The sequence below is a fragment of the Pteropus alecto genome, unplaced genomic scaffold, assembly GCF_000325575.1.
Source record: "Pteropus alecto unplaced genomic scaffold, ASM32557v1 scaffold71, whole genome shotgun sequence".
Lineage (NCBI taxonomy): Eukaryota > Metazoa > Chordata > Mammalia > Chiroptera > Pteropodidae > Pteropus > Pteropus alecto.
Genome location: NW_006433024.1, coordinates 6389025 through 6416100, shown reverse-complemented (window position 1 = coordinate 6416100; position 27076 = coordinate 6389025). Strand labels below are relative to the sequence as shown.

General features: G+C 31.6%; 1 protein-coding gene across 3 annotated transcripts in view; it reads left to right on the top strand.

Moving 5' to 3' along the window:
• Nucleotides 1-27076, top strand: part of KIF18A (kinesin family member 18A) — a 77569-nt gene that overhangs the window by 7505 nt on the left and 42988 nt on the right. For all 3 annotated transcript variants that reach the window (XR_001516540.2, XM_006907991.3, XM_025044035.1), the window contains exons 2-11: nt 116-488; nt 2626-2783; nt 5986-6090; nt 6552-6662; nt 8066-8263; nt 10163-10339; nt 11721-11795; nt 12002-12114; nt 16159-16321; nt 22780-22944. Coding sequence is in view for 2 of the 3 variants with exons in the window: in XM_006907991.3 (XP_006908053.1) it covers nt 164-488; nt 2626-2783; nt 5986-6090; nt 6552-6662; nt 8066-8263; nt 10163-10339; nt 11721-11795; nt 12002-12114; nt 16159-16321; nt 22780-22944 (1590 nt within the window). In the remaining variant the exon portion in view is untranslated. The remainder of the gene's footprint in view (nt 1-115; nt 489-2625; nt 2784-5985; nt 6091-6551; nt 6663-8065; nt 8264-10162; nt 10340-11720; nt 11796-12001; nt 12115-16158; nt 16322-22779; nt 22945-27076) is intronic.

Below are 27076 nucleotides of genomic sequence, written 5' to 3'. Positions count from 1 at the left end.
TGCAGTCACATTTACCAGAACAGAATTAATACCTTTTTAAATGAATACTACATGCCAGTCATTTTGCGTACAAGTAGAGCTAATATTAATACTTTATTTTTCTTTTTAATTTCAGAAGAGTATTTAGGCATTCATATAAACAAAAGAATCAAGATAATCAACAATGTCTGTCACCGAGGAAGACCTGTGTCACCATATGAAAGTAGTTGTTCGTGTACGTCCTGAAAACACAAAGGAAAAGACAACTGAATTCCATAAAGTGGTCCATGTTGTGGATAAGCATATTCTAGTTTTTGATCCCAAACAACAAGAAATCAGTTTTTTCCATGGAAAGAAAACTGTAAATCGAGATATTACAAAGAGACAAAATAAGGATCTTAAATTTGTATTTGATGCTGTTTTTGATGAAACTTCAACTCAGTTGGAAGTTTTTGAACATACTACTAAGCCAATTCTTCGTAGTTTTTTGAATGGATATAATTGCACAGGTAATTTTTTCAGTTGGGGTTGAATTTTTCCATCTGATTTCAGTTTTACGTTGGAAGAATATCTATTTGGCCCTTTGGTCTAAATGTAATCAATTTTAAGGTGCATGTTTGCTAAAAATTCTTTAGTAGACTTACTGTAAATATAAACTTGCCTTCAAATTTAGTCATCATATATAACATATTTCATTTGTGAAAATTTATCTTCCAGGGTCTAGCTATGGTCCCGATAGATAATCATCCTTTTAGTTCCTATGTTATTAAACCACATGCTTCTTGTAATTGATGTCATATTTCCCACAATTTTTGTATTCTTATGTCCACTGCTTAACTATACAACTATTGTCCCTGTGGAGTAGTCAGACATTTCTGAACAGTTGGCAGTTTCTTTATAACACCATATTTCTTTACAATACCTTGAAACAAAAATGTTAAAAGCCCATGTTAATTGAGTATCATATGGTATTTTAGCATATCTTCACCCCAAAAAGCATTTCTCATACTCTAAATGGACTTATAATTGCATTTCAAAATGGCCGTGTTGATTTCCAAGAAAGAGAGATATCCAAAAGGCCACTTAAACCACTGCTTATAAGGTACTTAACATTATTAATATCTTATTTTTGGAATTACCACAATTTACGAGATTTTCTTTAAGATACTCCAAAACTATAACATGTTTCACTGTCACTGACTCCTTCAGTTTTATTACAGAAGACTTACCCTCTTGGTCGATCAAGATTAGAATGGGCTTATTGATTAAAACTGCCATGAATATCATTTTTAAGCAGATACTCTTCCTCATGCATGAAATGCCATATTGTATCTAGAGATTTAAAAAATTTTTCTTGACTTCAAATGAAAAAAATATCCAACAAGTTAATACTGAATATTTGTTTTTTTCTTAACTTTACTTTATATTCTTATCCAGATGTCTTAGGACTTCTTGATATACTACTGGCTCACACAAAATAGAACAAAATGAAGTATAACATCAGTTTAATTCATTCTACTGAAAAGTATTTTTGAGGTTCATTAACATTTAGCAGAGAGATTTAACATAAAAAATATTTTCATCAGTAATAATATAAAGATTCTGCCTTAACTGAATATTTTATTGGATATTTGCCCTATGTAATCCAGAGCGGATATTTTTTTTTTTTTTTTTTGCATTTGAAACAACACATCACTTTTATGTTATACTGGATAGGATCTTGAAAATAAAGTAATTTGCCTAAAACAAGATTTTTTTGTTTTAAATTTGAAAAGGAATTTTTAAATGGCTTCTCTCTAGAATTCATTCACACAGCAAACTTATATTGAGTACATGCTTTGTACCAGGTGGTTTACTAGGTGCAAGGGCTACATGGCCTCTGCCTTGGTTGGAACTCACACTTGGAAACATAATGTGATGCATGCTAGAATAGAAGGATGTACATCATATACTGAGGGCTCAAATGAGGGAGCAGACATTTCCGCCTAAGATAGGGAAGGCACAGGAAAGTGACATTTGTGCTGGATATTTAGAATGGGTAGAAGTTTCCCAGTTGGATTAAGTAGAGGGACTCTGCAGGACAAAAGCAAAGGAGTAGAAAAAGCGGGGCTTGCAGAGAACTTCAGATAATCTTGTGTACCTAGGCCACACAAGGAGAAATAGGCTGGAGAGATAAGCAGGTGCCATGTCTTTGAATTCCTAGTAGTAATCCAAGGCAAGACATTTGAGCTTTCTCATGTAGGACAATGGGACAATTAAGATCTGACATATTCAGATTTCATTTTTCATAAAAATGACTATAAATTCTAAGGGATGGTGTAAAGAAGATTGAAGCTAATAGAGAGACTGAAAATTGATTACTTAAAATTTGTAAGGTTACTGTACAGGAATGGGAACAAATGTTGGGGAGAGGTGAGGCAGACAGATGGTTGATGGTACCATTCATCAGAATAGAGAATTTAGGAGTAAGAGTAGATTTCTGCTAAAATTCCCAGATTTTAAGGATAAGACTATAAGTTAATTTTGGATCTGTTGGGTTTAAAGTTAGTGTTCAGGATATCCAGATGGAACTATCCACTAGACAGTAGATATAGTAATGGAATATGTCATAACAAAGAGCTTTGATCCCTTTTCATAAAAACCCAGTACTTGCATATGGTGCCACTGGAGCGGGGAAGACCCACACAATGCTAGGATCAGCTGATGAACCAGGAGTGATGTATCTAACCATGTTAGACCTTTACAAATCCATGGATGAGATTAAAGAAGAGAAAGTATGTAGTACCGCAGTTTCTTATCTAGAGGTAAGTGGGCAGTATCATTCTTTGGATTAATCAATAGTATTGAGAAATCTCTAAGAAGTTCCATTCTAATTTTATCATACAGAAATTTTTTTATGACTATATAATATTACTAAAATCTCTGGTCTTCTCTGTTATGAATCTTAGTCTTTTTCTGTCAAGTATTTTATTTCGTGTAATTTCTGAAAAGTAGCAAGATTAGTACAGAGAACTTTCAGATACCCTTCACTCAGATTCTTCATATATTGACATTTTACTGCCTTTCCTTTCTCTCTCTTTATGTGTGTATGTATTTTTTCTAAACTGTTTAAGTTACAAACTTCTAGAAACAGGAAATTTTCCTAAATAACCATTAAATAGTTACCAAATCAGGAAATTAACAATGATATAACACTAGTATTGAATCTGTAGACTTTAATGAGAGTTTACTAATTATTCTAATAATGCCCTTTATTGAAAACGAAAGTCTAAGATCATTAATTGCATTATATATAGTAGTTATATCTCTTTAGTCTCCTTAATCTGAATTTCTTTTTTCTTTTTTTGTGTTTGATGTCACTATCATAAAATTCTTAGTTTGGGTTTATTATGATTAGATTCGGGTTATGCACTGGCAGAAACATTACAGAAGTGATGATGAGTTCTTTTGGCATCATACCAAGAGACTTATGTGGTTAATTGGTCCCATTACTGACTATGTTAACTTTGATCAATTTCATTATGCTGGTGTCTGCAAAGTATCTTCACTGTCAAGATACTACTTTAACTTTTATATTTAATAAGTACTTTGTAAGGAGAAAATGTAAATATCCTCTTAACTCAAATTTTCATCTATTAGTATTAACATCCATTGATGATTCATTCTTGAATCAATTGTTATTATAGTAGATGATAGTGATTTTTAAATTTCATCAGTTTTCTACATTCATTCTTTCAACTGTAAGGAAGAACTTTCCCTTTCCTTTATAGTATTGGTGTGGACTCATGGATTCTTAACATTCAATAGATTATAATCCCTTTCTGTAATTATTTATTTGAATGTTCAAATTGTGCCCGATCTGGCCAATCGAGGCTCTTTCATGATGTCTCTTGGATCCTTTTGACACACCCCATCATTCTTTGAGGTCTCCTACCTTCATGATAGCTAATACTCAACAAATCATAATTAACTAACTCTGAGTTCTGATAGTGTTTCAGAAACCAGTGCAAAAATATAAATTCCTCATTTTATTGCCTATTCATTTATGGTGTCAGAAAATTTCTAGTAGTTATAGCTTTCTTATTGATATCTTATAGTTAGGTTCCTACTGAGAGAGTGTCTTCTCTTTTCAAAAATTTATTAAGATTATGTATGTTGCTAAAAATTTTCTTGTCAGTCTATAGAACTTGGAAATAAAATAAGTGAAACTCATTTTCTATAGTTAAGTATTGAAAAGAATTGCTCTAACATAGTTAGGAAAAGAGCACAGCAATATTCATTATTTCTTCCTTAGATCTTTTCATAACTGGGAGAATTTTGAAGTTTTGTTATTTTTATATTTTTTAATTGTTTTTCCTTTCTTTTAATCTTTCGTTTTATTATTGGCAATATCTAATCTAATGGTTTTCCACTAAGACTTTGCACCTGAAATGGCTATGGAGCTTTTTAAAAATAGACATGCCTGGGCCTCACTCTGTGGACATTTTAATTTAATAGGTCTGGATTGTGGCCAAGGCATCTATGTTTTTTAAAAGCTCCCAGGTGATTCTGATGCATAGACCTGCTTGAGAGTGATTGTTCTAATTGTATATTTTGTATGATTTAAGTAGGTAAGGGGAAGCATTAGAAAAGCAACTGCTGTTTATCAGAAAAATAGGAACCAAAAATTATCTCTTGATATTATACTACTTTTAAGAGTTTATTTTATTTAAAAATGGTTATCAAGTCTGCCCAGAAAGCTCAGAAGGCTAAATGAATATTATCTCCACTACCTGCCACTCCAGTCTTTATCTCAGAACTGTTTGTCTCAATTGGTCATTTAAGTTTAATAGTAAAAGACTGGTTAATGATCACAATGCATCGTAAAACCTTCAGAAGGAAAGGAGAATGTTTTGTGGACCATTTGTTTTGTGTGTGTATGTGTGTGTGTTTGTGTTAGTTATTAGTTTTTAAAATCAGTACTTTTTAACGGAAACAACTTGACCAAAAATCTGTCACAGCATTTTGAGACTCATTAAAACAAAGTTTAATGAGGAAAAAAAAATAGTTATCATTCACTGTAGAAGATTTTACCAGCAATGAATTATCGCTATGGGCTATTTATTAGACCATGGAAATAACTTACATAAAATAATTCTTAAAGACTTCATTTTGTATTTTTTAAAAAATCTTATCAGTAACAGCTGTAGTTGTCATTTGGTTGGCAAGTAAAAAATTTAGAATTTTTAGTAATTTTATAAAATCGAGTCAGTAGTACTATGAAATTACTAAATACAGATATGTATTTAGTAAAATACAGATTACTATAATACAGATATGTATTCGATGCCTTGCAGTAGAGTGAGGATATCTGGGCTCCAATCCCTGCTCCGCTTTTACCTTCGTGACCATGGACAAATCACTTAACCTCTTAGGACATTAGTTCCCTCATCAGTTAAATGAGGGGAGGGAGTTCCATTATCATTAAGAATTACATGTTAAAATTAATGTAATTGAAGGATAAATGAAATAATGTCTATCCTTGAATATGGGTTTCTTTAACTTTGAGCTCTAAAATATAAAAAGTTTGGACTACTTGGACACCATGGAATAATAAATATCTTCTCCAATAAAATCCATGCCACCTCCATCTAACTTATATTTCAGATCTTGTAGAATTTCTTAAGACCAGGTGTCTCATATATTTCCAGGAAATAGGAAAAAGCAATTCCAGCTACCTTATTTCTGTTTTACCGTAACCATCATGTTAGACATTATGGGGTGAAGGCGTAATGACTCCAACTTTAAATTTTTCAATTTTAAATTTAGATAATTTAACTCTTCTGTTTTCTCAGAGAGTAGAAAATTATGGCAGTGTGAGGTAAAAGAAGTGAGATGAATGAAATGAACACTGTTTGTCTTTAGCATAAAATTCTAATATAAACTTAAATTGGCAATGTGTGCATATGTGTGATATTATCACTGTTGTGTCAACATCAATGCGAAAGCACTTCTTTTTATTTTAAGGTATATAATGAACAGATTCGTGACCTGTTAGTAAATTCAGGGCCACTTGCTGTCCGGGAAGATGCCCAGAAAGGGGTGGTCGTTCAGGGGTTGACTTTACATCAGGTATGTTTATAAACTACTTTTTTCCGTGTTCAAATAGTAAAATATGGTTATTTAACCATTTACCTATTTCCCATTGTGCTTGAGAAAGAAGAAAAATAATGAAATGCAAAGTTAAAATACTCAGGATATATCTTCTGTTTATTGTGTTTTCCCTGAAATAATTAAATGAGCTTTCCTTTTAAAAATATACCTGAACATTTAATATCATGTATTATTCTACTTAATGCATTTATATTTTATCTCCACAGAGAGACAAGATTTTCTCTTGTATTCCTCATATGATACCAAAGTACTAAGCAAATGATAATAGTCAATATTTAATGAGATTTAAATTATAGAAAGTACTTTCTTTTATTTTACCTTTAAAAGTCTTCTTGCTTGTTGAAAGTTTATTTAAAAATTTAAACACAGATGGCTAATTTGTGTGTTTTTTTTTTTTTTTTATACCTAATCTTCTCTAGCCCAAGTCCTCAGAGGAAATTTTACAGTTACTGGATAATGGAAACAAAAACAGGACACAGCATCCCACTGATATGAATGCTACATCTTCTCGTTCTCATGCTGTTTTCCAGGTAACAGGCCACTAGACTATCGCTTTTAAAATTGAATTTAAAATAAATGAAGCTAAATTCACAAATAATAATTTTCACACATACAAAAATATCTCTTTATCTGTGGGCTTCTGTACTTCTCAGCTCTTCCTTTACTTTGCAGATTTGAGAAAATTGTATCAAGAATATTTAGAATGGAGATGATGTAAATCAGAAATGTAAATTTTCTCCTATGTAAAGATATAAGGTAGAAAAGTAGATATGTTAGAAGGGGTTTTTTTTAAGTTGGTGAAAATTTTTAATATTTCTGAAACAATCTTATATTCAGAGCAAACTTTCTCTTTATAGATCTAGATTTACAGGAGCAATAAATAGGGAGATACTGATTCACTTTTTAAAAGATTTCCTCATTATGGCCATGTAAAGTAGTTGCATTCCTTAAGGAAGTAGGATTCAGTTGCTACAGTACTTTTTATGAATATAATTCTGAAAAGAGCTACAGAGTAGATTAGCTGTTATTTCTTTGAGTTTCTAATCCTGTTAAAATTCATATGATTATATAGCTTCATTCTGGATTATGCTATATAGAACTGATTTTTCAGAAAGAAATTGTTATAGTTGAAAGAATTCACATCTGAGGCAGTCAAGTCATTTAGAAAGTCTGCAGCCCACAACATTTTATTAATCTTTTCTATTCTTAGCATTGACTCTTCATTTATCAGTAGTAGTCTTGAGAGAAATGTTTATCTGTGACAGTGAGACTTCCAAAATGTCTTAGACCCTGCTTTTTCAGAAAGTTTAATAAAAGGATTTTATAGTAGTAATAACTAAACTTCCCCATCTCTTTTAAGTTTGCCACCAAATTTATTTCAGTTAAACTACAAAGTAGCTTAAAATAGTTGAATAACTTATGCTTTACTCTAATAGGCCGTTGAATATGACGAGTATCCTTTATTATACTATTTTTTACATATTTTATTTTCTTAATTATAATGACAAAACAATTTTGAGAACTGGCGTAAATTTACCCTTCAATTTGAGTCAACGTTCAAATTCAGCTTTCCTTTGAGAATAATCCCTGCAGACATGCAATGCATTCTGACCACTACCTTTAGTTTTCTCTTAGGAACATTCTTTCTAGAGGACCCGTGTACTACCACCTCTGATAATTCTATGTCCTCTTTCAAGGATTACCAGTACACAGAAGATAGTTGTTTTGACCTTTAATGAGGCCAAGAGTTATTTTCAGATTTTTCTCAACTCTGGTACTCTTGAATATCAGCCAGTCAGATTATACCTTGTCTGGTGTGTTTATAAAATGAAAATAATTTTGATTGTATGCTCTTTAAAAAATAAATTGTACATTTCTCTTTTAATTTTGTTAAATCGTGTCCTCATTTTCCCTATTCTGTAATTTCAAAAAGATTTATTTGCGACAACAAGACAAAACAGCAAGTATTAATCAGAATGTCCGAATTGCCAAGATGTCACTCATTGACCTGGCAGGGTCTGAGAGAGCCAGTACTACCAGTGCTAAAGGGGCCCGTTTTATAGAAGGCACAAACATTAATCGATCACTTTTAGCTCTTGGGAATGTCATCAATGCCTTAGCAGATACAAAGGTAGGTACAATATATTTATTTACATATTTGAAATATTAAAGTGTATATAATTCCTAGAAAGATACTATTTGAGATAATTTGGTTTTAAAGGTCTATTGTAAATCAAATTTCAAGAGTATATCAGAGGAAAGACCTCAGAGAGCTTAGTGTATCAAATAAAGCTGTGGTTCTCTTTCTTTTATTTTAATTTCTAGTTTTATAACCAGGATTTGTTGAATGAAAAGTATCAGATATTAGATTGATAGGTAATATTTTAATGGTACTTTCTCCTCACTTATTTTGAAATTGATTTTTTAAATTACTATTTAATAATCACTACATAGCAAGCATGATAATTTAATTGGCACAAAGACACAAAACACATTTTAGAAGAACTAAATCTGTTCTGGCTAGTATTTGATATACTGTAACATTGGGATAAATATTAAAGAGTGTTGATATTTCTCAGAGAGGAAGAGGGACTTAAGATATAAAATGTAATTAAATGATCTAATAGGATAATGTTTACTAGATGCCTTTGGAGCATTTAAAATATTTTACACCTACTCTATGCCAAAAGGGCTTACTAGAATATAGCATGTTCGGCACCTTCTGTATTTCTAAAAAAATGACTTTTTTTAAGTTTATATATTATCATTTAATTTAAGTTCAAAGGAGGCACAAAAGCTTTAGGAAAATTAGTGTTAAACTCTTCAAAATGTTGCATTTTGATTTAGTATGAAGTATATTAAAATGATTTGGGAGTCTTTAAAATAGGCAAGTTACTGAAATCACACGAAGACTGCAAAAGCAAGATGACTTATATTCTAAGTTAAAATTTCAAACACGTAAGCAGGCAGCATGATATAGAGATTAATTTTCTAAACTTAAACTATAGCATTTTTTCCATATCTACTTAATTTTTAATAATTGACTCCTACATAGTCATTGATGAGTCAATGTTTAATGCATGTCTTAATGCATGCATGTAAAATCATTTCAAGCAGCACCAGCAGTGCACATTCCACACTGTTTGGGAAAGACTGCTCTGATGGGAAACATGATAATACTGGGAGCTGGGAGACCTAGGGCGACATTTCTAGCTCTGAATCACCAGCCATGTGACCTAAGGCAAGTCGTTTCACTTTTCACTAAGCTTCATTTTCCTCTACTATAATATGAAAAGACTTACATTGGATAGCATAAGGTGGCTTTCAGTTTAACATCGTAATGCTCTGTTTTTATATAGATGTCGTACTTCTTAGAAAGTTTGTTTCTTACTTGAAAGTCAAAACTATATCTTTTAAGTAAAAGAAAACCTAGGAAATTAATGTCTCTTAGAGCTTCAACTTTCAGATGAAGTATCTCTAAAATTGTAAAATTTATAAGTTATTTTGTTCCATTTTAGATGGTTGTTTAACAAGAGAAGCAGCTCTATGCCGTGCAGAATTCTTATTATTCTTCTAGTATATGTGTACAAGGCATATATTACTTCTTTATTTTAATTTATTTTTTAAAAAACAAATGAATATTTTTTAAATAGACATTTTGTTTTTGAGTAGCTTTAGATACAGAAAAGTTTCTAAGATAATACAGAAAAATTTTGTTAAATATACCCCACTCTCGGTTTCCCCTGCTGTTAGTATTTCACATTAATAGAGTACACTTATCACAACTAAGAGACCAATATTGATTTTTTTATTAACTAAAGTTCATAGTCATTCAGATGGAGATATAATCTTTAAATGGGATATTTGTTTTATATATTCACTAAATAGTCTCATAAAATTCATTAATCATCATTTAGATTACTAATTATAAGTCTAGGCAAAGTTGGGCAGTGCTTATTAGATTCTTGAAGTGGTAGCAGGTCTGCATTTAAATGTGGAAAATGACATAATTCTTTTTTTGTTCTTTCAGAGAAAGAATCAGCATATTCCTTACAGAAATAGTAAGCTCACTCGCTTGTTAAAGGATTCTCTTGGAGGCAACTGTCAAACTATAATGATAGCTGCTGTTAGTCCTTCCTCTATGAGCTACGATGACACATATAACACTCTTAAGTATGCTAATCGTGCAAAGGATATTAAATCTTCTGTAAGTATGTTTACTCTGCCTTTGCTGTAAAGGTATTGGGTACATGCTATTTTTATAATTCCAACGAAATATTAATTTAGAGTTACATTTATACTAATGAGTTAGGAAGCAAGGTTAGAAATATTTTTAAGGTTAACTTCGATAATTAAACTGTTAAGCGTCTTGATCATGTATATAATAGATATCATCATTTAGTCTTTTGAGAGCTAGGCTGCTTTTCGTGTCTTTCTAACCTTTTTCACGTCGTGGCACATGCTATTTTGATGGCACTCTGGAACTGGTCAAGGCTTTGACACATTCGTGGCAGCCAAGGATGACACTGCTTTAACTCAGCATCAACACTTTCTACCTGACAACCCTGCATATGTTAGCTAATTTCTTCAAGCCTCAGTTACTTCATCCTTAAAAGAGATATATATCTGCCTCAGTTTATAAATAGCCTTTTAAAAATAATTTATTTTATGATATTTATGTAATCAATCTCTACGTAGCTCCAGCAATATAATAATGATTGATTAGATCAGTATTTTTGCCAATAATTTGAGGTTTTGAAAATATGTAAGTCAAACATAATATATGTTTAAAGTCACAGGATCTCAGGGTTTGAAGAGACCTAGAGTTCAACTGGTGTGATGACTTCTCTTACCCCTCTGCTATTCCCATTGTTTGAACATGAGCGGCTTATCGTCTTCCCTAGAGAAATGTCCATACGCTGTTTATATAATTAATTAGTAAAGGTTATACTATATGAGTATTCAAAGGTTTTTCACACACATTTTTCATGTAATCCTTAAACCAACCCATTGAGGAAGGAATTTTTAGCTCTACAGTTGAGGAATCAGAGGCTCAGTGTTTTAAGTACTAAATTCTAAGTCATTTAAATGAGAAGTGGATGAGAGCCTCGAAATCAAGTATTTGGACTTCTTAATCCTTAATGTTCTCTCCACTATTAGCTGCCAAAGGGCCCATACTATTATAAAAAGGATAAATTATAACTCATTAAAAACTAGTTGAACGTACAGATGGGTGGAACTTAACATTATCTCTGAATTTCTTAGAAAACAGAAAAAAGAAAGTGGGCAATTTTATTTATTATATTGCCAATGAATGGTTTTCAAGTTCTTAAAAGTACTTTTTCTCATATAGTAAGGCAATTTCTTTATCATTTCATTTACATTCTTAATGTGCTCAGCATATCTTGTTAAAGATTTTAAACATGAGCATAATTGATCAAGATTATCACATGATTGTATTTGCCACAAATCCTGAATTAATGGACTGAATTAATGAGGATTTATGCCATTTTGCTTATATTTATATTATTTGATTGTGATTATTATCTTTCTCTTTATACGCAACCATAATTTCTATCTTTTAACAGTTGAAGAGCAATATTCTTCACCTTGACAATCACATAACTCAGTATGTTAAGATCTGTAATGAGCAGAAGGAAGAGGTATGTCTTTTTATGCTATTATGCTAAACTTCCTCAGTTCCTCATTTATGGGATTCTGTGAACTTAATTGTCTAAAAATTTGACATTTTTTTAATTACAGTTGAAATCTGGCTTGCTCAGTTATTTTTCATAGCTAAAATTTTACTGTGGTCATGTATAATAGAGACAATTTGTTTTATATTTTAACTAGTGTTTCTCTCTACTAGATTTTAATGTTAAAAGAAAAACTAAAAGCCTATGAAGAACAGAAAGCCTTTGCTGATGAAAATAACAAAGCAAAGTTAATGATTTCTAACCCTCAGGAAAAAGAAATTGAAAGGTAAAAATAATATTAAGATCTCATTTTGAGGATTTTATGGTTTCGAAATATTGTCAAGTGTTTTATCATTTGTTGTATAATGTCTTTATATATTCTCAACTGAATCCAGGAAGTCACGGATTGCTATTTATATAGTACATTTTGGAATCAGATCATTTAAATTGTGATTATATAGATAGTGAGGAGAACCAGGACTTCAGTATAAGATAAAGAAGGTAAAGCCAATTATGTCACTTATGAAATTAGTTTTTAGTAAAGGTTTTCTTATTTTACTGATCAGGCATCATAGTCCATTGGGGCTGCTATAACAAAATACCACAGACTGGGTGGCTTATAAACAACATCAAAAAAATATTTCTCACAGTTCTGTTCTGGAGGCTGGAAGTCCAAGACCAGAGTGCCAGCACGGTTGGTTGCCAGCCTTCTTTCAGGTTGTAGATTTCTCAAATCCTTATATGTCAAAAATAGAGGGCCACCTCTCTGGAGCCTCTTTTATAAGGGCACTAACCCCACACAGAGGCTCTCCACTCTCATGTCCTGATCACCCCCCAAAGGTTCCCACCTCCTAATAACCTCACCTTTGGTGTTAGGTTTCAACATGAGTTTGAGGGGTCACAAACATTCAGATGATTACATCTGGCATTATCATTACTTATATAGTTCGTATAAATTTTATCTACCCTTTCTTGATTCTATATAACTCAATAATCCACTTAATGAATTGAAGGGGCTGATTATTTGAAAGAACATCCCTCAGTGATATAAACTAATATAGAATTTTGATCAGTTTGTACTAAGCTTCTTAGCAAGTAAATTTAAAAGAAAAAAAGCTGTTAATAATATAGTACTCACAAGTACTTTTCCTCTAAGCAATTAAGACAATTTTCCAAATTGTCCCAATGGGATACTAGTTCAAAGGCTTTGAATCTTGAGTAGTTCTAAGAAGACAGTAGGAATTCCTGGATCAAACATGTTTGGAAATTACTCCTTAAGAAATCTAAAAGATTTCTAAAGTACATCAGCATACTAAAAGCTCTGAGAGGTCCTGTAGTAAGGGAATCTGTTCAACTGTGATTAAAGTTCAGTAAAATTAAACTTATTTGACATTCCCGAATTTTCTGTTATCATAAGTGTGAGAAACTAACCACAACTCAAACTAGTGGTTATTCACAATGTTTTGGAACTCTAGAGGTTGTAGAAGGTGTCTTAGTGTACACAAGGAAGACTAGTCAACAGTGACTTTCAACCTCGTTTCAGTACAACGCCTTTTTTAAATTGGATTTGTATATGGAATTTACATAAAATATCTTTGATTTCAAAACATATTTTTTCTGCCTCAATTGATCCCAGATGCTTAGATAACTACTTTTAAGGATATTTTTGTAGATGGCTTTATAGTTTTTGATGATTTTTAGGTCCATATTAATTTCATCTGATTACTACAACAACCTTTTGAAATTTAAAGTGGGACATCGTTTTCTCATTTATAGATAAAGGCAAGAGCTATAAATAATCTCTTTCAAATCTTAATCCTTTTGCTCCCATACTGTACTGTTTCACATATCATAAGTAATTAAACAGTTTATCAATGACAATGAATCAGTTTTTCATAAAGCTGACCTATCTATTGTCATAGTACAAGTGTTCCATCTATACTGAAGATTTTCTAAAGCATTTAAATTATTTTCTGTCAGTCCCTCTAACAACCCATTATCAAAATAAAATTGTTATGTTGTAGTAGTCTTATGATGCTTTTTTGTTATATCCTACCACTTTTACAGTACCTTTTAAAAAATAACAAGTTAAAATGATTCCTCATTATTTAGTCTTATCAAAGAAAGCTTTTAACTGTGATATATTAGTGGTTTGGTTATTATTTTATTTATGAATGCAATGTGGTGTTGGTCCTCATGCAGTAGTTATCTCCTTGTTGATGCAGATATCTTGAAAATTAAAGAAGTCACCAACTGCTCAGATTTAGAGTCATTGCTTACATGGAATTGCTCAACACTGCATAACCGGATCTGGTTACCAGTTAAAGCATTACAAATTGGTAGACTTTTAGAGTTGATTACTTCAAGCTGTTGAACTTTTCTTCTGGTAAATTGATTCAGGAGGGAGATGGCCTGAGCTATGAAATAAGCATTTATTTGATATTTTTCAGATTTCAACCTGCCTTAACCAACAATAAAAACTTTCGAGTTTTAAACCATGCAACATGTTAAACAATTACTTGTATTTATAAAGAAGGTAATGATACAATTATATACTCCATTGCCTTTGTCATTTTCCCTCACAAGTGTCTCCTGAAATATATGAAATAACTTTTATATTAATCATACTGTTATATATAACTTTTTTAATGTCATGAATTAGCAAAGTGTCTTTTAAAAAACTTAAATTTTAACATGTTTATGAAGTTTAAATAGATAAAGGGAAGAATATACACTATTTGCTGTCTACCAAATCTCTTTGGAGAGAAAATATTCAAAAAGAAATCTTAAAAAGAAAATACAATTGTTCTTTATAGAGTTATTATAAAACTTCACTTGTGACTCTACCAAGGAAATTGTGTAGAACTTAACATTCTTCATATATCACCTAAAATTATTGGCAAAGATTTTTGTTTTCTAGTTACTTTAATGTTTTAAATTACTGCAAAATAGTTATTATTTGTCAATCCCTGAAGACACTGTTTTAAAATGATAATATTTTTTAAGGAGCTCTCTAGAGGCCTTTGATACAAATTCTCTTCCTTCTGTACTAATCTCTAAACACCACTAATTGAAATAAATCTGCACTACAAAATTATAAAATTGACAACTGTTTAACCATGTCCTTAGATAAAATGTTACCAAAAAACTAAGAAATTATCTCTGGGTTTAACCTAAAGATAACTTATCAATTCATTTACTGGCATTAGCGTTGTTGTAATATAATACAATGAAATTGCAATGTCCGTACATACTTCCTATGAAATATTTATCAGTTTGACAAAACTGCAGTAAAGTCGATGTTCTGTGGTTTATATTCATTCCCAGTAGAGTTTCATTAAAAACTACTTACGTAAATCAGCAATGTTTTTACCACAGATCCTTACAAATATATCTAAAATTCTGGTCAAGAACATTTATTTTTAAGTGCGTATATTTTGTTACAGTTTTATTTTAAAGGCTTCATAGTTAATTTTTCTTTGAGTGTTTGGCCTGTATATGACTGTTTATACTGTTACTGAAGCTCAGAACTGATCTATGAATTAAAAACAAATACATTTTTATAAAATTAGAATATTGGCTGTGACCAATATTCTGCTGATGCAGAGGATGCAGGATTGCAGGGTCATTTTAGGGTTTTCATAGGAGTTATTCAGCTTGAGATCTTTCTTTATGCATTTGTAGGAGATGTAGGTCAAACTCCCCAACTTTGATTCTCTAAATCTGTATTGTCCTTTAGAAGAAACACACTGGAGTGGCTTTTCTACGTTTACCGCATTGTAAACTTGGATGTTTTGGGTCCTGGCAATGTCAGCTGACTCTTAGCCAAGCTGTCGGGGGTACCTAACCTTATGGTGTGTTTTCACTCTAACAAATTCTGAAGCAAAAAGCTGGCTATCTCACTTTCCCTAGGGGGCAATGGAAGCACCATATGATTATGCCACCCACTGCTTATTTCTTCACCGTGAGCCAACACCAAAACAACACATAATATTGTGTTGCTTCTCGGGCCTTGTGATTTGGGATAGTACAGGTCTAGATTATCATCCTTTTTCTGCAAACAAATATTTTTACTAAGCGAAATATAGCATATGACTACTACCAATGGTCTTATAATTCCTGTCTTGGAGGAGAGAAAGAGAGAAAACCAGTGTAGTAAAAATAGTTAATAACTTTTCCAGAAATTTTTGAAATTTAATAGGAAAGAGTCACTTTAACAATTTGCTGTTTATGAATAAGTCTATGAGTGGCATATGTTTGTACATTTCTTTAAATTCTATATCATCTATCACAAAATTAGTGAGATTCTATAATGTTTTATTTTCTATAGATTTCAAGAAGTTCTGAACTGCTTGTTCCAGAATCGAGAAGAAATTAGGCAAGAATATCTGAAGTTGGAAATGTTACTTAAAGAAAATGAACTTAAATCATTCTATCAACAACAATGCCATAAGCAAATAGAAATGATGTGTTCTGAAGATAAAGTAGAAAAGGTATTTAACAACTTTAAGATCAAATTTTAGAGAATATAAAAACATGGGACTTTCAATTCTAGAAATTTGTTAGGCAATGTTATTCAATCACCCATTCTCTACAAACACCTAGAAGTGCTGGGGGAAAATGTAGCATTGTTTTAAATGCATAGTTAAGTGTACAAGGAAAAAAAATATTAAATTCCTAGTTGTCAGAAACAAAATGAAAACTAAAAGAAACAAAATATCAGTTGCAACTTATTTCTGTGAGGGTTGATGAAAGCTTAACATGAATGAAGTTAGCACAGTCAGAGAGAGCTGACTGAGTACCAAAGGTGAGGCAGCAGGAGCAGTCTACCCAATTTAGACTAGTTTAGACTAATAGATTTTTTTTCCCCCCAGGGAAAAAGATTCTATCAATGGCATTGTTAGAATTTCCATTGCATGGTGCTAAAAAAAAGCAGACCAACTTTTAGTCAGTCTGTTATTTAATGCAGTATTGCACTGCCCTCCCCTCTCTACATACACAGACCGCTCTTACTACCCTGCCTTTGATGTACACCGCTACTTAAGTAAGGGACCCAAGGAAGAAAAACAGTTAGAAATGATAGTCCCCACATAAAGCCAGGAAACCACAGAGGCCTTCTCTCTTCATATTGGGAGTACACCAGGAGAAAACATATTATCAACTTGCACAGGAAGACAAGGAACCAAACCTAGGATAAGGTAACACACTCAGTCTCATTGGAAGACTGTCATTATAGATATACTTTTCACAAGATTTGAGGTTTGAATTTTTATAATCCATTGTTTTTTGTTTAGCAAATTTCTGAGGTGAGAAATTAACATAGAAAATGGTATACCAATGATAATCTGGGGAGCTGGGCAGAAGCAATGCAAAATGAGCCTAGTAAAACAAACCCTAAACTAAAACCACAAGAACTTACTGTCCAAAATCCAAACATGGTGAAACAGTTCACCATAAGCAAGTCAGCAGACTTAGCAAATATGACAACACCCAAAATTTCAGATACAAGAGCAATCTTATAAAAACTATAAAAATGAGTAAAGTCATCAAAGAAGGAATGAACAATAAAGGAATCAAAGATTAATCTATATTCAAGAAAAGGACAAATGAAACTAAAGATTTATTTACTGCAATTAAAAAATTCATGTTATAGATACAGTACTAGGCAGATGTTTTAAGCACTTCATATACATTAACTCATTTAATTTTTAGAAAATTCTATGAGATACATTATATTATCCTCATAATTAAGATGAGGAAATGAAGTTATTTTGACCAAAGTCACATGTACATTACCAAATCATCAAAGATAAGAAAAATAAACATTTTGAAAATACTGGATAATTATTTCCCCCACTTTTGGTGTTCATTGATAATAAGCTTAATTTTATTTTTATGTATTTTGTGTAATTTAATTACACAGGTAATACATGAGGTACATTCATATGTTCCTTATTAAAAAGCTTTCTCGTATAAATAACTTCCCAGTCCTCTCAGACCACCACCCCAAATGTTTTCTCCTTTTCCACCTTCCCAGAAATAACAATTATATATTAAAATTTTATATTTTTTTAATATCTGAAAGCCATCTAATTTTAAATAGTGCCTTAAAAAACAAACATTTCAGTTTTTACTTAGCCTGTGAAATAAGAAAGATGTGATATGCTAAGAAATTAATCATTAAGTATTTATTAATGTATCATTAATACCAGTATATCAGTATTAAACTATATTATCAAAATTATTAATTTATTTACTGAATATACATTTTATGCCTTATTGAAAATGCCTTTAAAAAAAAACACTTTATCGAGGTATGGCAGACATACAAAAAACTATAAATATTTAATGTATGCAACTTGATGGGTTTGGTAATACAGATACACTGGTGAAACTCTCACCACAATCTATGCCATAAGCCTGTACATTACCTACTAAAGTTTCCTCACATCCTCTTTATAATTAGTGGTGGTATTTTTTTTTAATAACATAAGATCTACTCTCCTAGCACTTTTTTTAAGTATATAGTAATAGAACATTATTCAGCTTTAAAAAAAAAAAAAAAAGAAAATCCTGTCACTTGTGAGAACATAGATGAACCTGGAAAACATGCTAAGTAAAATAGATCAGATGCAGAAGGACATATTCTATATGATACCATTTATACGAAAAATCTAAAATAGTCAAACTCAGAAGTAGAGAGTAGATTAGTGATTGCCGGAGGCTGCGAGGAAGGCAAAACCAAGAAATATTAGTCAAAGGGTACGAAGTTTCAGTTATGCTGGACAAGTAAGCCCAAGAGATCTACTACTGCACAGCACAGTGCCTATATTTAATAATGTATTGAATACATAAAATTTCATTTTAATTTTGTTTTTTAAGATGCATTTAAAATGTTGCTCACATCCTTTAAAGGTACAAGAAAACTGAATTTATATCTTCGTTTGAGATTTGTTGCTATATGTGTACTTTAACTTTCTTGAACTGCAGAAATCTTGCCAGTATTTTTGATAACCTAAATGACTTCCAAATAACAGAGTATCTCATAGGATTAACATATCAAGTTGTTGTTGTAAACCCTTTCAGGTGTTTGCTAAATGGAATTCTGAAATAGTGCTATGTGATATATTCTAAGAATTACATATTTTATCTCAATTATTTGCACTTAAAGATTAATTTTCAGTGGAGATAATTTTCAGTTTTGTGTAGGTATCCATTAAAGAAATGTCAGTTATCCGAAGACACAATTATCTAATTTATTTCTTGAAAAAACAGCAAGAAATTCAGTAATAGAAGCTAATACTGACTTAGTATCTTAACCTTTAACAACAGTTTTTATTGAACACTTTTGTTTATATGCAAAGCATTGTGTTAAATACAATAGAGGTAAAGAAAAGTATGAGACATTGTATGCCTTTAAATTATTTATAAAAATTAGTTGAAACAATAAAATAATATAAAAATGACAAGGCACGAAATGATTGTCATGTAAGTAGTAGTGCAATAATAAAAACAGCTAATATTATTGAGCGCTATGTGCCACACACTTTTCAAAATCCTTTGCATGGGTTGATTCATTTAGTATCTATTACAAGCCTGTGAGGTAGACCCTATATTATCACCATTTGTGAGCAAAATAAACACTGAGGACTTAAGTGAGTTGTCTGGAATTTTATACCCAATTAATGTGGCTGAACCAGTATTAAACCCTGGCCGTGTGGCCTGAGAGTCTGCACTCTTAATCATTCTGTTATACTACAAGTACTGTAAATGCTGTTACTATTCAAAGGAGAAAATAGTGGCTTCCAATTGTGGTAGTTAAGAAAGTCTTTCCTGGTGGAGAGGTGGATTTATAATGGGCCTTGCATGAGAATATCAATGAGAGAAAAACAAATAGAAATAATATGTTCCTAGATTGGATATCAGTTTGACCAGAGCACAGCATATTTGTGGGACAGTGTATGGAAATATATAACTATGCTCAGTGCTTCCTGTCAATTCCTACTCCCTTACTCACAGCACATTGATTGATTGCCATACTCATACTCTCTAAAGCTGAAGTTGCCAGAGCTAACCACTAAGAATGTTTTGGAGATGGCATATGATAGAAGACATATATGCCATATTAGGAATTATTGATAGTCAATTGGAAAGATAGAATAGATTGGAGAAACTTTGCTTGCCAGGAATTTTATAATTTATTTTTGTAGGCTAAAAAGATAGCACATTATCAGAGCTTAGAATCAGAGTGCCATTTTTTAAACATTTGAACATTATTTAATATGATTAATAAACTTGGTCTATTTAATCTCAAAGGAAAGTTTATTTTAAATAATGGTTGTTTCACTGTTTTACTTACCCAACTGAATTTTGACTCTAGAGAGGTAAATGCTTAGAAAGATTAAGGCATAAAGTTAGGGAAATGAATTTAGCTCATTTCAATTTTTTTCTGTTTTTATCTTTATTATTCTTCTACTTAGTAGCCTTTTTTCAACCCACTTGTTTTTTATGATTTCTTACTTTTGGTCATTTCAATCCACATGTCCCAATTCTTACAGCTATTTTTATGAGACTAGGTAAGCAATGGAGATAAAACCTCTTAAGTTTATTGGTTATAGTTAAAACAATTAAAAACACGAAGATATCTGGGGCCAAGTTTTTTTGTTTTTTGTTTATTACACACAGAAGGGTCCAAGTTTAGTCTTATGAAACTGCTTGCTAAGGCAAGGACTTTTATATGTCTTGGACCCTCTCCAAAAGAGGTTTATTATCAGAAGTGCTAAAAGAACATTGATTCAACTATAAATGGTTCTAGAGTATGGTCTCTGAGATTAGTATTAAAGTGAAGCTCCTGGGTAATTTTGTGGCCATAGAAAGGTAATCTGCAAATTAATTTTAGAGAAAAAATGAGTTTACTATGTTAGTGGTCCTTTTACACAAAGCAATAGTAACACCTAAATTTTAGAATTCTGTGTTCATGCTCAAGACCTTCTGTTGTAGTCTAGAGATTTTGTTAATAAAATATGTAAAGCTCTTTGAAACCTTAATGGGAAATATTTTAATGTCAGGGTTTAACATGTATACGTTAGAATTTTTTCCCAAACTCTTACTTGCTCTTTATTTCAGAACAGTGATTCCATAGGAGTACCCTGATGGAAAATGTCACCATAGAGGACCATCATAAGGGATACGTTTGGTGAACATTAAAAATAAAAACTCAAAAACATATTTTTTGGGGTTTTCAATTAGGATATTTTTGGTATTAAATATTGACTGCCATCAAACCCACAGATTATTATCTGCCTTGGTTTCTAATAGTACCTACAACATTTGTAAATGCTAAAGCAAAATAAACACAATTTGATTTAACTGCCTTCCTTTAGGCAGATACAATACTTTAATGTTCATTTTTCAGATGAAGTGACTGAAGACCCCCTGAGGTTGACTTATTTAAGTTTTTGTACCTGCTGAATAGCAGAAGAAAGTCAAGAAATCATACATCCTGCAGTGTTTTAGCAGTGGCTGTGTAGAACCCCTTTCTGCTTTAAAAATCTTTATTTAGGTAAAGGGATTAATAAGTACAAATTCATAGTTACAAAATAGTCATGGGAATGTGAAATACAGCATAGGGAATATAGTCAATAATATTATAATAATAACCACTTACAGGGCTAGGTGGGTACTAGACTAATTGGGGGATCACTTTGTAAATTATATAAATGTTGATACTGTACACATAATATAATATAACTAATATAAAATAACATTCAAAGTCAAAAAAATGAAATTCAATATATGACCAAAAAAAAAAAAATTTAAGACCTCAAAGAGCTTTTATGTGGATTTCATCTATCAATATTCTCATACTAGAAATTTAAACTGAAATTTACAAAAATACATACATGTATTAATTAAAATGCTTGATTAACCCATTGCATGATAACGTAACACTTTAATGAAAAATAAAGTAATGTTTACTAAAACAAACAAAAGAGGTAGTGAGAAGAGTGACATTGTTTCACATTTTTGCAAATCTCTTTAATGTCTGGCTTTCCCTCAAAATGTCACTACATCTTTTATAAAAAGTAATAAGGAAGAACTTACATCCTAAGGAGGTTAAGGTCTTTGACAAAATTCAAATGTAGTTCCTGCCTTTTTTCATTCTTGTAGTTTTCTACTTCCAAAATCAGCTGCAAGAACTTGTTCTAATCCGTGGGGATCTATTATTTCAGGTCCATCTATCATATCTGATGATTATTGAGTTCAGTATTTTTTGGCAGATAGCCCAGACAGATCAAGCTGCTCTGGCCTACAGTTCCCATGATAGTGTGCAAGACCCTTGGAATAAGAAACCAAAAGACCAGTTTTGATCTCATTTCATGCCTAGGTAAAACACCAAAAATATTCAGAATATTCATTATGCATCAGGCAAAATCAAATATTTATGACCACTCTGATATAAGCTCTATTTTCTGCCATTTGTACCAGCCAATCCAAAGGCCTTATATGAAAACCAGAACAATAGAATACTTTATTTCTTCACATCTTTCAAATTTAAATAAAGACAAAAGGCAGGACATGGATCTGTTTTAGTTTTGAGTAAGAAAATCATGGGACTTACCAGACCGTGTATGAACCTTTCAAATGCAACATTTAAAGAAATGGATTTTAGCACACACACAAAAGTTAGTCTTCAGTTTTGCCATTGTGTTTCTTAAAGCTGTAAACTCTCAATGTGTAATTTTATAAAAATGACTCCCAACTCAAGTTTTATCTTTCTATGAGCAGTAGTATTATGACATTTCAAAAGAGAAATAGCTTTAAGTACAAGAGTAAGCCTTACTTAATGAACTACGATAGCATGCTTATAAGAAAATATACTACTTTGCTAATATCATATACATCAGACATCCTAAAAATTAGGTTGACTATCAAATGCATTGTTTTTCAGGCCACTTGCAAACGAGATCATAGACTTGCAATGTTGAAAACTCGTCGCTGCTACCTGCAGAAGAAAAGGGAGGAGGAATTGAAGCAATTTGATGAGAATAGTAATTGGCTCCATCGTGTTGAAACCGAAATGGGACTTTTAGGTCAAAATGGACATATTCCAAAGGTACAGATTTGTTTGTATAAGCATACCTCAGAGATATTGTGGGTTCAGTTCCAAACTACCACAATAAAGCTAGTGAAACAAATTTTTTCCAATGCATACGAAAGTTATGTTGACACAATACTATAGTCTGTTAAGTATGCAATAGCATTATATCTTTAAAAACAATGTTTATACCTTAATTTAGAAGTACTTTATTGCTAAATGCTAACCATCATCTGAGCCCTCAGTGAGTTGTAAACTTTTTACTGGTGGAAGGTCTTGCCTCAGTGTTGATGAAAATCTGCAAAGTACACACACAAAAAAAGAAGTATGCCTATATATTCAGATTTATTTTGCGAGAACTGAGCTCTTTAACTGCATTGTCTTTGTTCTTGAGTAAATGTCTTTCATAAGACATTTCTCTGAGATTTAATTGACTAATTTTACTGTTTTTAACTGACTGTATACCTTCTGCCTTTCTAATTACCTACTAGATTTTCTTTTTCTTTACTTTCAGAAGAGTAAAGTTACTTGTAAATGTTGTTATTAAGCAATTGTATACTTTTATGAGGTAGCTCTTGAGTTAGAATAAAGTAATTCTATTTCAAACTGTACTTGAGGAATCATCATGTAGGTAATTTTAGTTTGTTTTAATACTTGATATTTTGTGCAAAAATAGTTTTAAACGTGGTCGCCGTTACTTGTGTTATGGCTAAAGAAAGCTTATTTGAAAGCTGTATGCATGTGTGTATATGTACTAAACCTAAGATAGTCCGCCTAGAATGGCGAAAGGTTATATTTATAAAGAATAGTGATGGATAATGATGGTTAATGGCTGAATCGGATCAGAATTGTGTTCAGCCATAAGGTTATAGAAATCTGACTTTAGTGTCTTAACCAGTTGGAGCATATTTTGCTCTCTTAACAATAATAAATCTCGGAAATACATAGTTCATTCTTAATACAACACCTCCAAAATGTCATCAGTGTCATCATTATATTTGTCATTTCATAGTTGCGATATCACTATTCCATCTTTAGTCTCAAGTAGACCAGAAGAAGAGGAAAGAAAGAAAGCATAAGGGATATGTATATATATTGGGACAACAAAACTTTTTTAGAAATTTCTAACAGACCTATCTTATTGACTAGATGTGTCACATGGCTATCCTAAGATACAAGGGAATCTGGAGAGGTGTTTTTGCTGAAGACGTCACCCAGAACAAAATTAGAGTTCTTAATTAAAAAAAAAAGATTGGGAAATAAGAAGCTAGCAGACAACTGCTACAAAGTAACTAATTTTCATACAAACACCTAATACTTTAAAAGAACTTCTTTAAAGAAGGAGCAGCTTTACTTTGATGGTGCTCTTCTGAAATTCTCTGCTTGTATCAGCTAATTGGTATCTAGTTCTAGAATCTTCAAATTTCTAGAAGCAAGCACTAGACTGAAAATAAATGCAGTGGCGCAGAGTTAAAGCTGAGACTGGAGAGAGAGGAGACTAGCAAGAGTAGTCAGTAATGACAGTTCAAGGTATTGAAAGGGGCAGCAAGCAGCAAGTACCCTGTTTCTTATTAGAAAGCCAAAGAAACAGAGACTGAGTAGTTCTTTCAGTGCGGAGATTCACTGAAGGGTCAACCAACAGCTTAATCTACACCTCAGTAATTCCAGAGGTCTTCGGAATATCTCTCTGAAAGCAAACCATACCAGTTAGTTCAGTAGATGAGGAATTACATGTTGTATAGCATATTTTATAACATAATTGATAAAACACTCTATAATATTCCCTACAGAGAATATTAATATTGGAAAGAGGATAGACTTTTGAGTGGGAATAGCTAGCTGGTAATTCTGTTACTTGGTAATTGTATTAAATACTAACTCTAACACTAATCGTATGATTTTGGACAAGTCGTTTAACTTTATTGTCTTAATTTCTCATTTTTATAAAGCACCACTTAACACATAATAGATGGCTGATTAATAATAGTTTAATAATATTCTAAGCAATAATAACATCGACATCAATAGCCAAAGAAAGGTGTGCAAAAGAAGTACAGCAAAGTTAGCTGCATTATAAAATAAAGTTTACATTTTTACTCCAAAACAATAATTTCGACCTTTTTGGGTCATAGATGCCTTTGAGGATCTGACCATAAGCTACATAGCTCTTCTGCCAAATGGGTGATTGCAGAGATTCATACAATTTTGCCTTTTTCCTTTTAAGTCATTTTTTCATTGATATAACATGAAGAATATCTACTCTAGAACACTAAAGCACTTTTTTTTAAATGCTGTATTCATCTTAAGGTGATACAATAGACATATTTGCATGACTTAAGCAAAAAAAAGATAATGGTTAATCAATAAACTATAAGGATTATCTAGACTTAGAAAATGTAACTTAAAATTCCATACTAAATACGAGGTATCTAAAAGTAGAGGCTCATCAGAGAATGTGACAGTCTCCATCAGAGTATCTAAGCCATGTTCTGGATAGAAAGTTTTCAGAGAAAACAGCCTATATGCTTGGCCAAATGAGTGCTTCTCATTCAGTGTACAAGAGCTAATTCTCTTGAAAAGTTAACAGATGTTGAATGTTTATATTAGTTTTGAGTTTGTTTTACTTACTTATAATATACATATACATGATCTCTAACAAATAGTAAGTTTTACTTACTATTTGTTAGAGATCATGTGTATCTACAGCAGTCTTATTCTCAAGATGTTCATTGTCTAAATAACTTAATATGGCAAGTATTTTGATTAAATTTTTGACCTTATTTTAAAACAACTATTAGATTCTTAGTTTTCTTTATTACTGTTACTTACGGTCTTGATGTTCTAATAAAATAGTTAGCCCTTCTAGTGAGCAAAAGCCTTCTCGTGAAAAGTCTAAAAATTTTTTTGCGTGTGGTAAAATGTAAAATAGAATTTACCATTTTAACCATTTTGGGTGTACAGTCCAAGTGGCATTAGTACATACATTAAAAATTTAATATATATGTAGTTTAAAATGTTATTACTAGAATATTTTTACCACAATAACCTTACTTAATTTACATTATATTTTTAATTTAATATATTTGTATAATCTAACTTATAACCCACCCTCAACTAGAGAAAGTACTTAAGTACTTGTATTAGTACTTTTTGTCTACTTGGTAGCTGTTTTAAAGTTACTGTGTTTGGGTTATTTTAAATAAATTTAATATAGTCAATTCGAATTTTTCTAGCAATTTGTCTTCTATAACTCTCTTAAGCAGAAATTTTCCACACCTGAATGTGAACCTAGAATTGATTTTTAAGTCCTTGTTTTTTAATGCATGTTATTATAATTTGAAAAAAAAAAATTAAAACTGTTAAATTTCCACCACTTTAATGCCACTCTCAATTCTTTTTTTTTTTTTTTAATGGATATTTCACAGGTAAAATGATTATTTATAACCCATTATTTCTTACATAAGCAAACTGAAATATAACTTTGTAAAAGGACTTATCCACAGTTATACAATTCTGGACACAGACCTAGTACTGTGACTTTCAAACTGGAGCTCTTTTTTCTGTACCTTTCTGCATTATCTACCTTTTAGCCTCTCAAATCTATCCACTCCTCTCTGTCTACAACTACCCTAATTCAGATTTCCACTCCCATTAGCGGACTGCTGCATTTGGTCTTTCTGCTTCCTTTCTACTCCACTTCCATTCTTTCTCTACTGCAAGGAAAATGAGTTTTCTAAAAGGTAACTCTAGTCTCATCATTCTTCAGTGCTTTCTCCCTAATGTAATCTCTCTATTATAATTTTTCAGGCCTAGCATGGCACCTGAATACCTCTCTAGTTTTACATATCAACTCTCGTTATATTCTTCACTTCAACCATTAATAACCTACTTGTAGTTCTCAGAATAGGCCATGCTCTTTTAATCTGATTCCATCATTAGTGTATCAAGGTAAGAAAAGACTCAAAATGTAAATTTGGTTTTCCAAAGATGACAAGCTCGCCAACACCCATTGTTGAATAATATGATTATACAGTAAAGGCTTGCCTCTTTAAAAGAAGAGTAATTCAAAACAATAAAGGAATAAGATTAACAGAGGAAGCTTATAAAGAAGGGATTTTTTTTTTTTTTTAAGGTAAAAGATGGAATATTT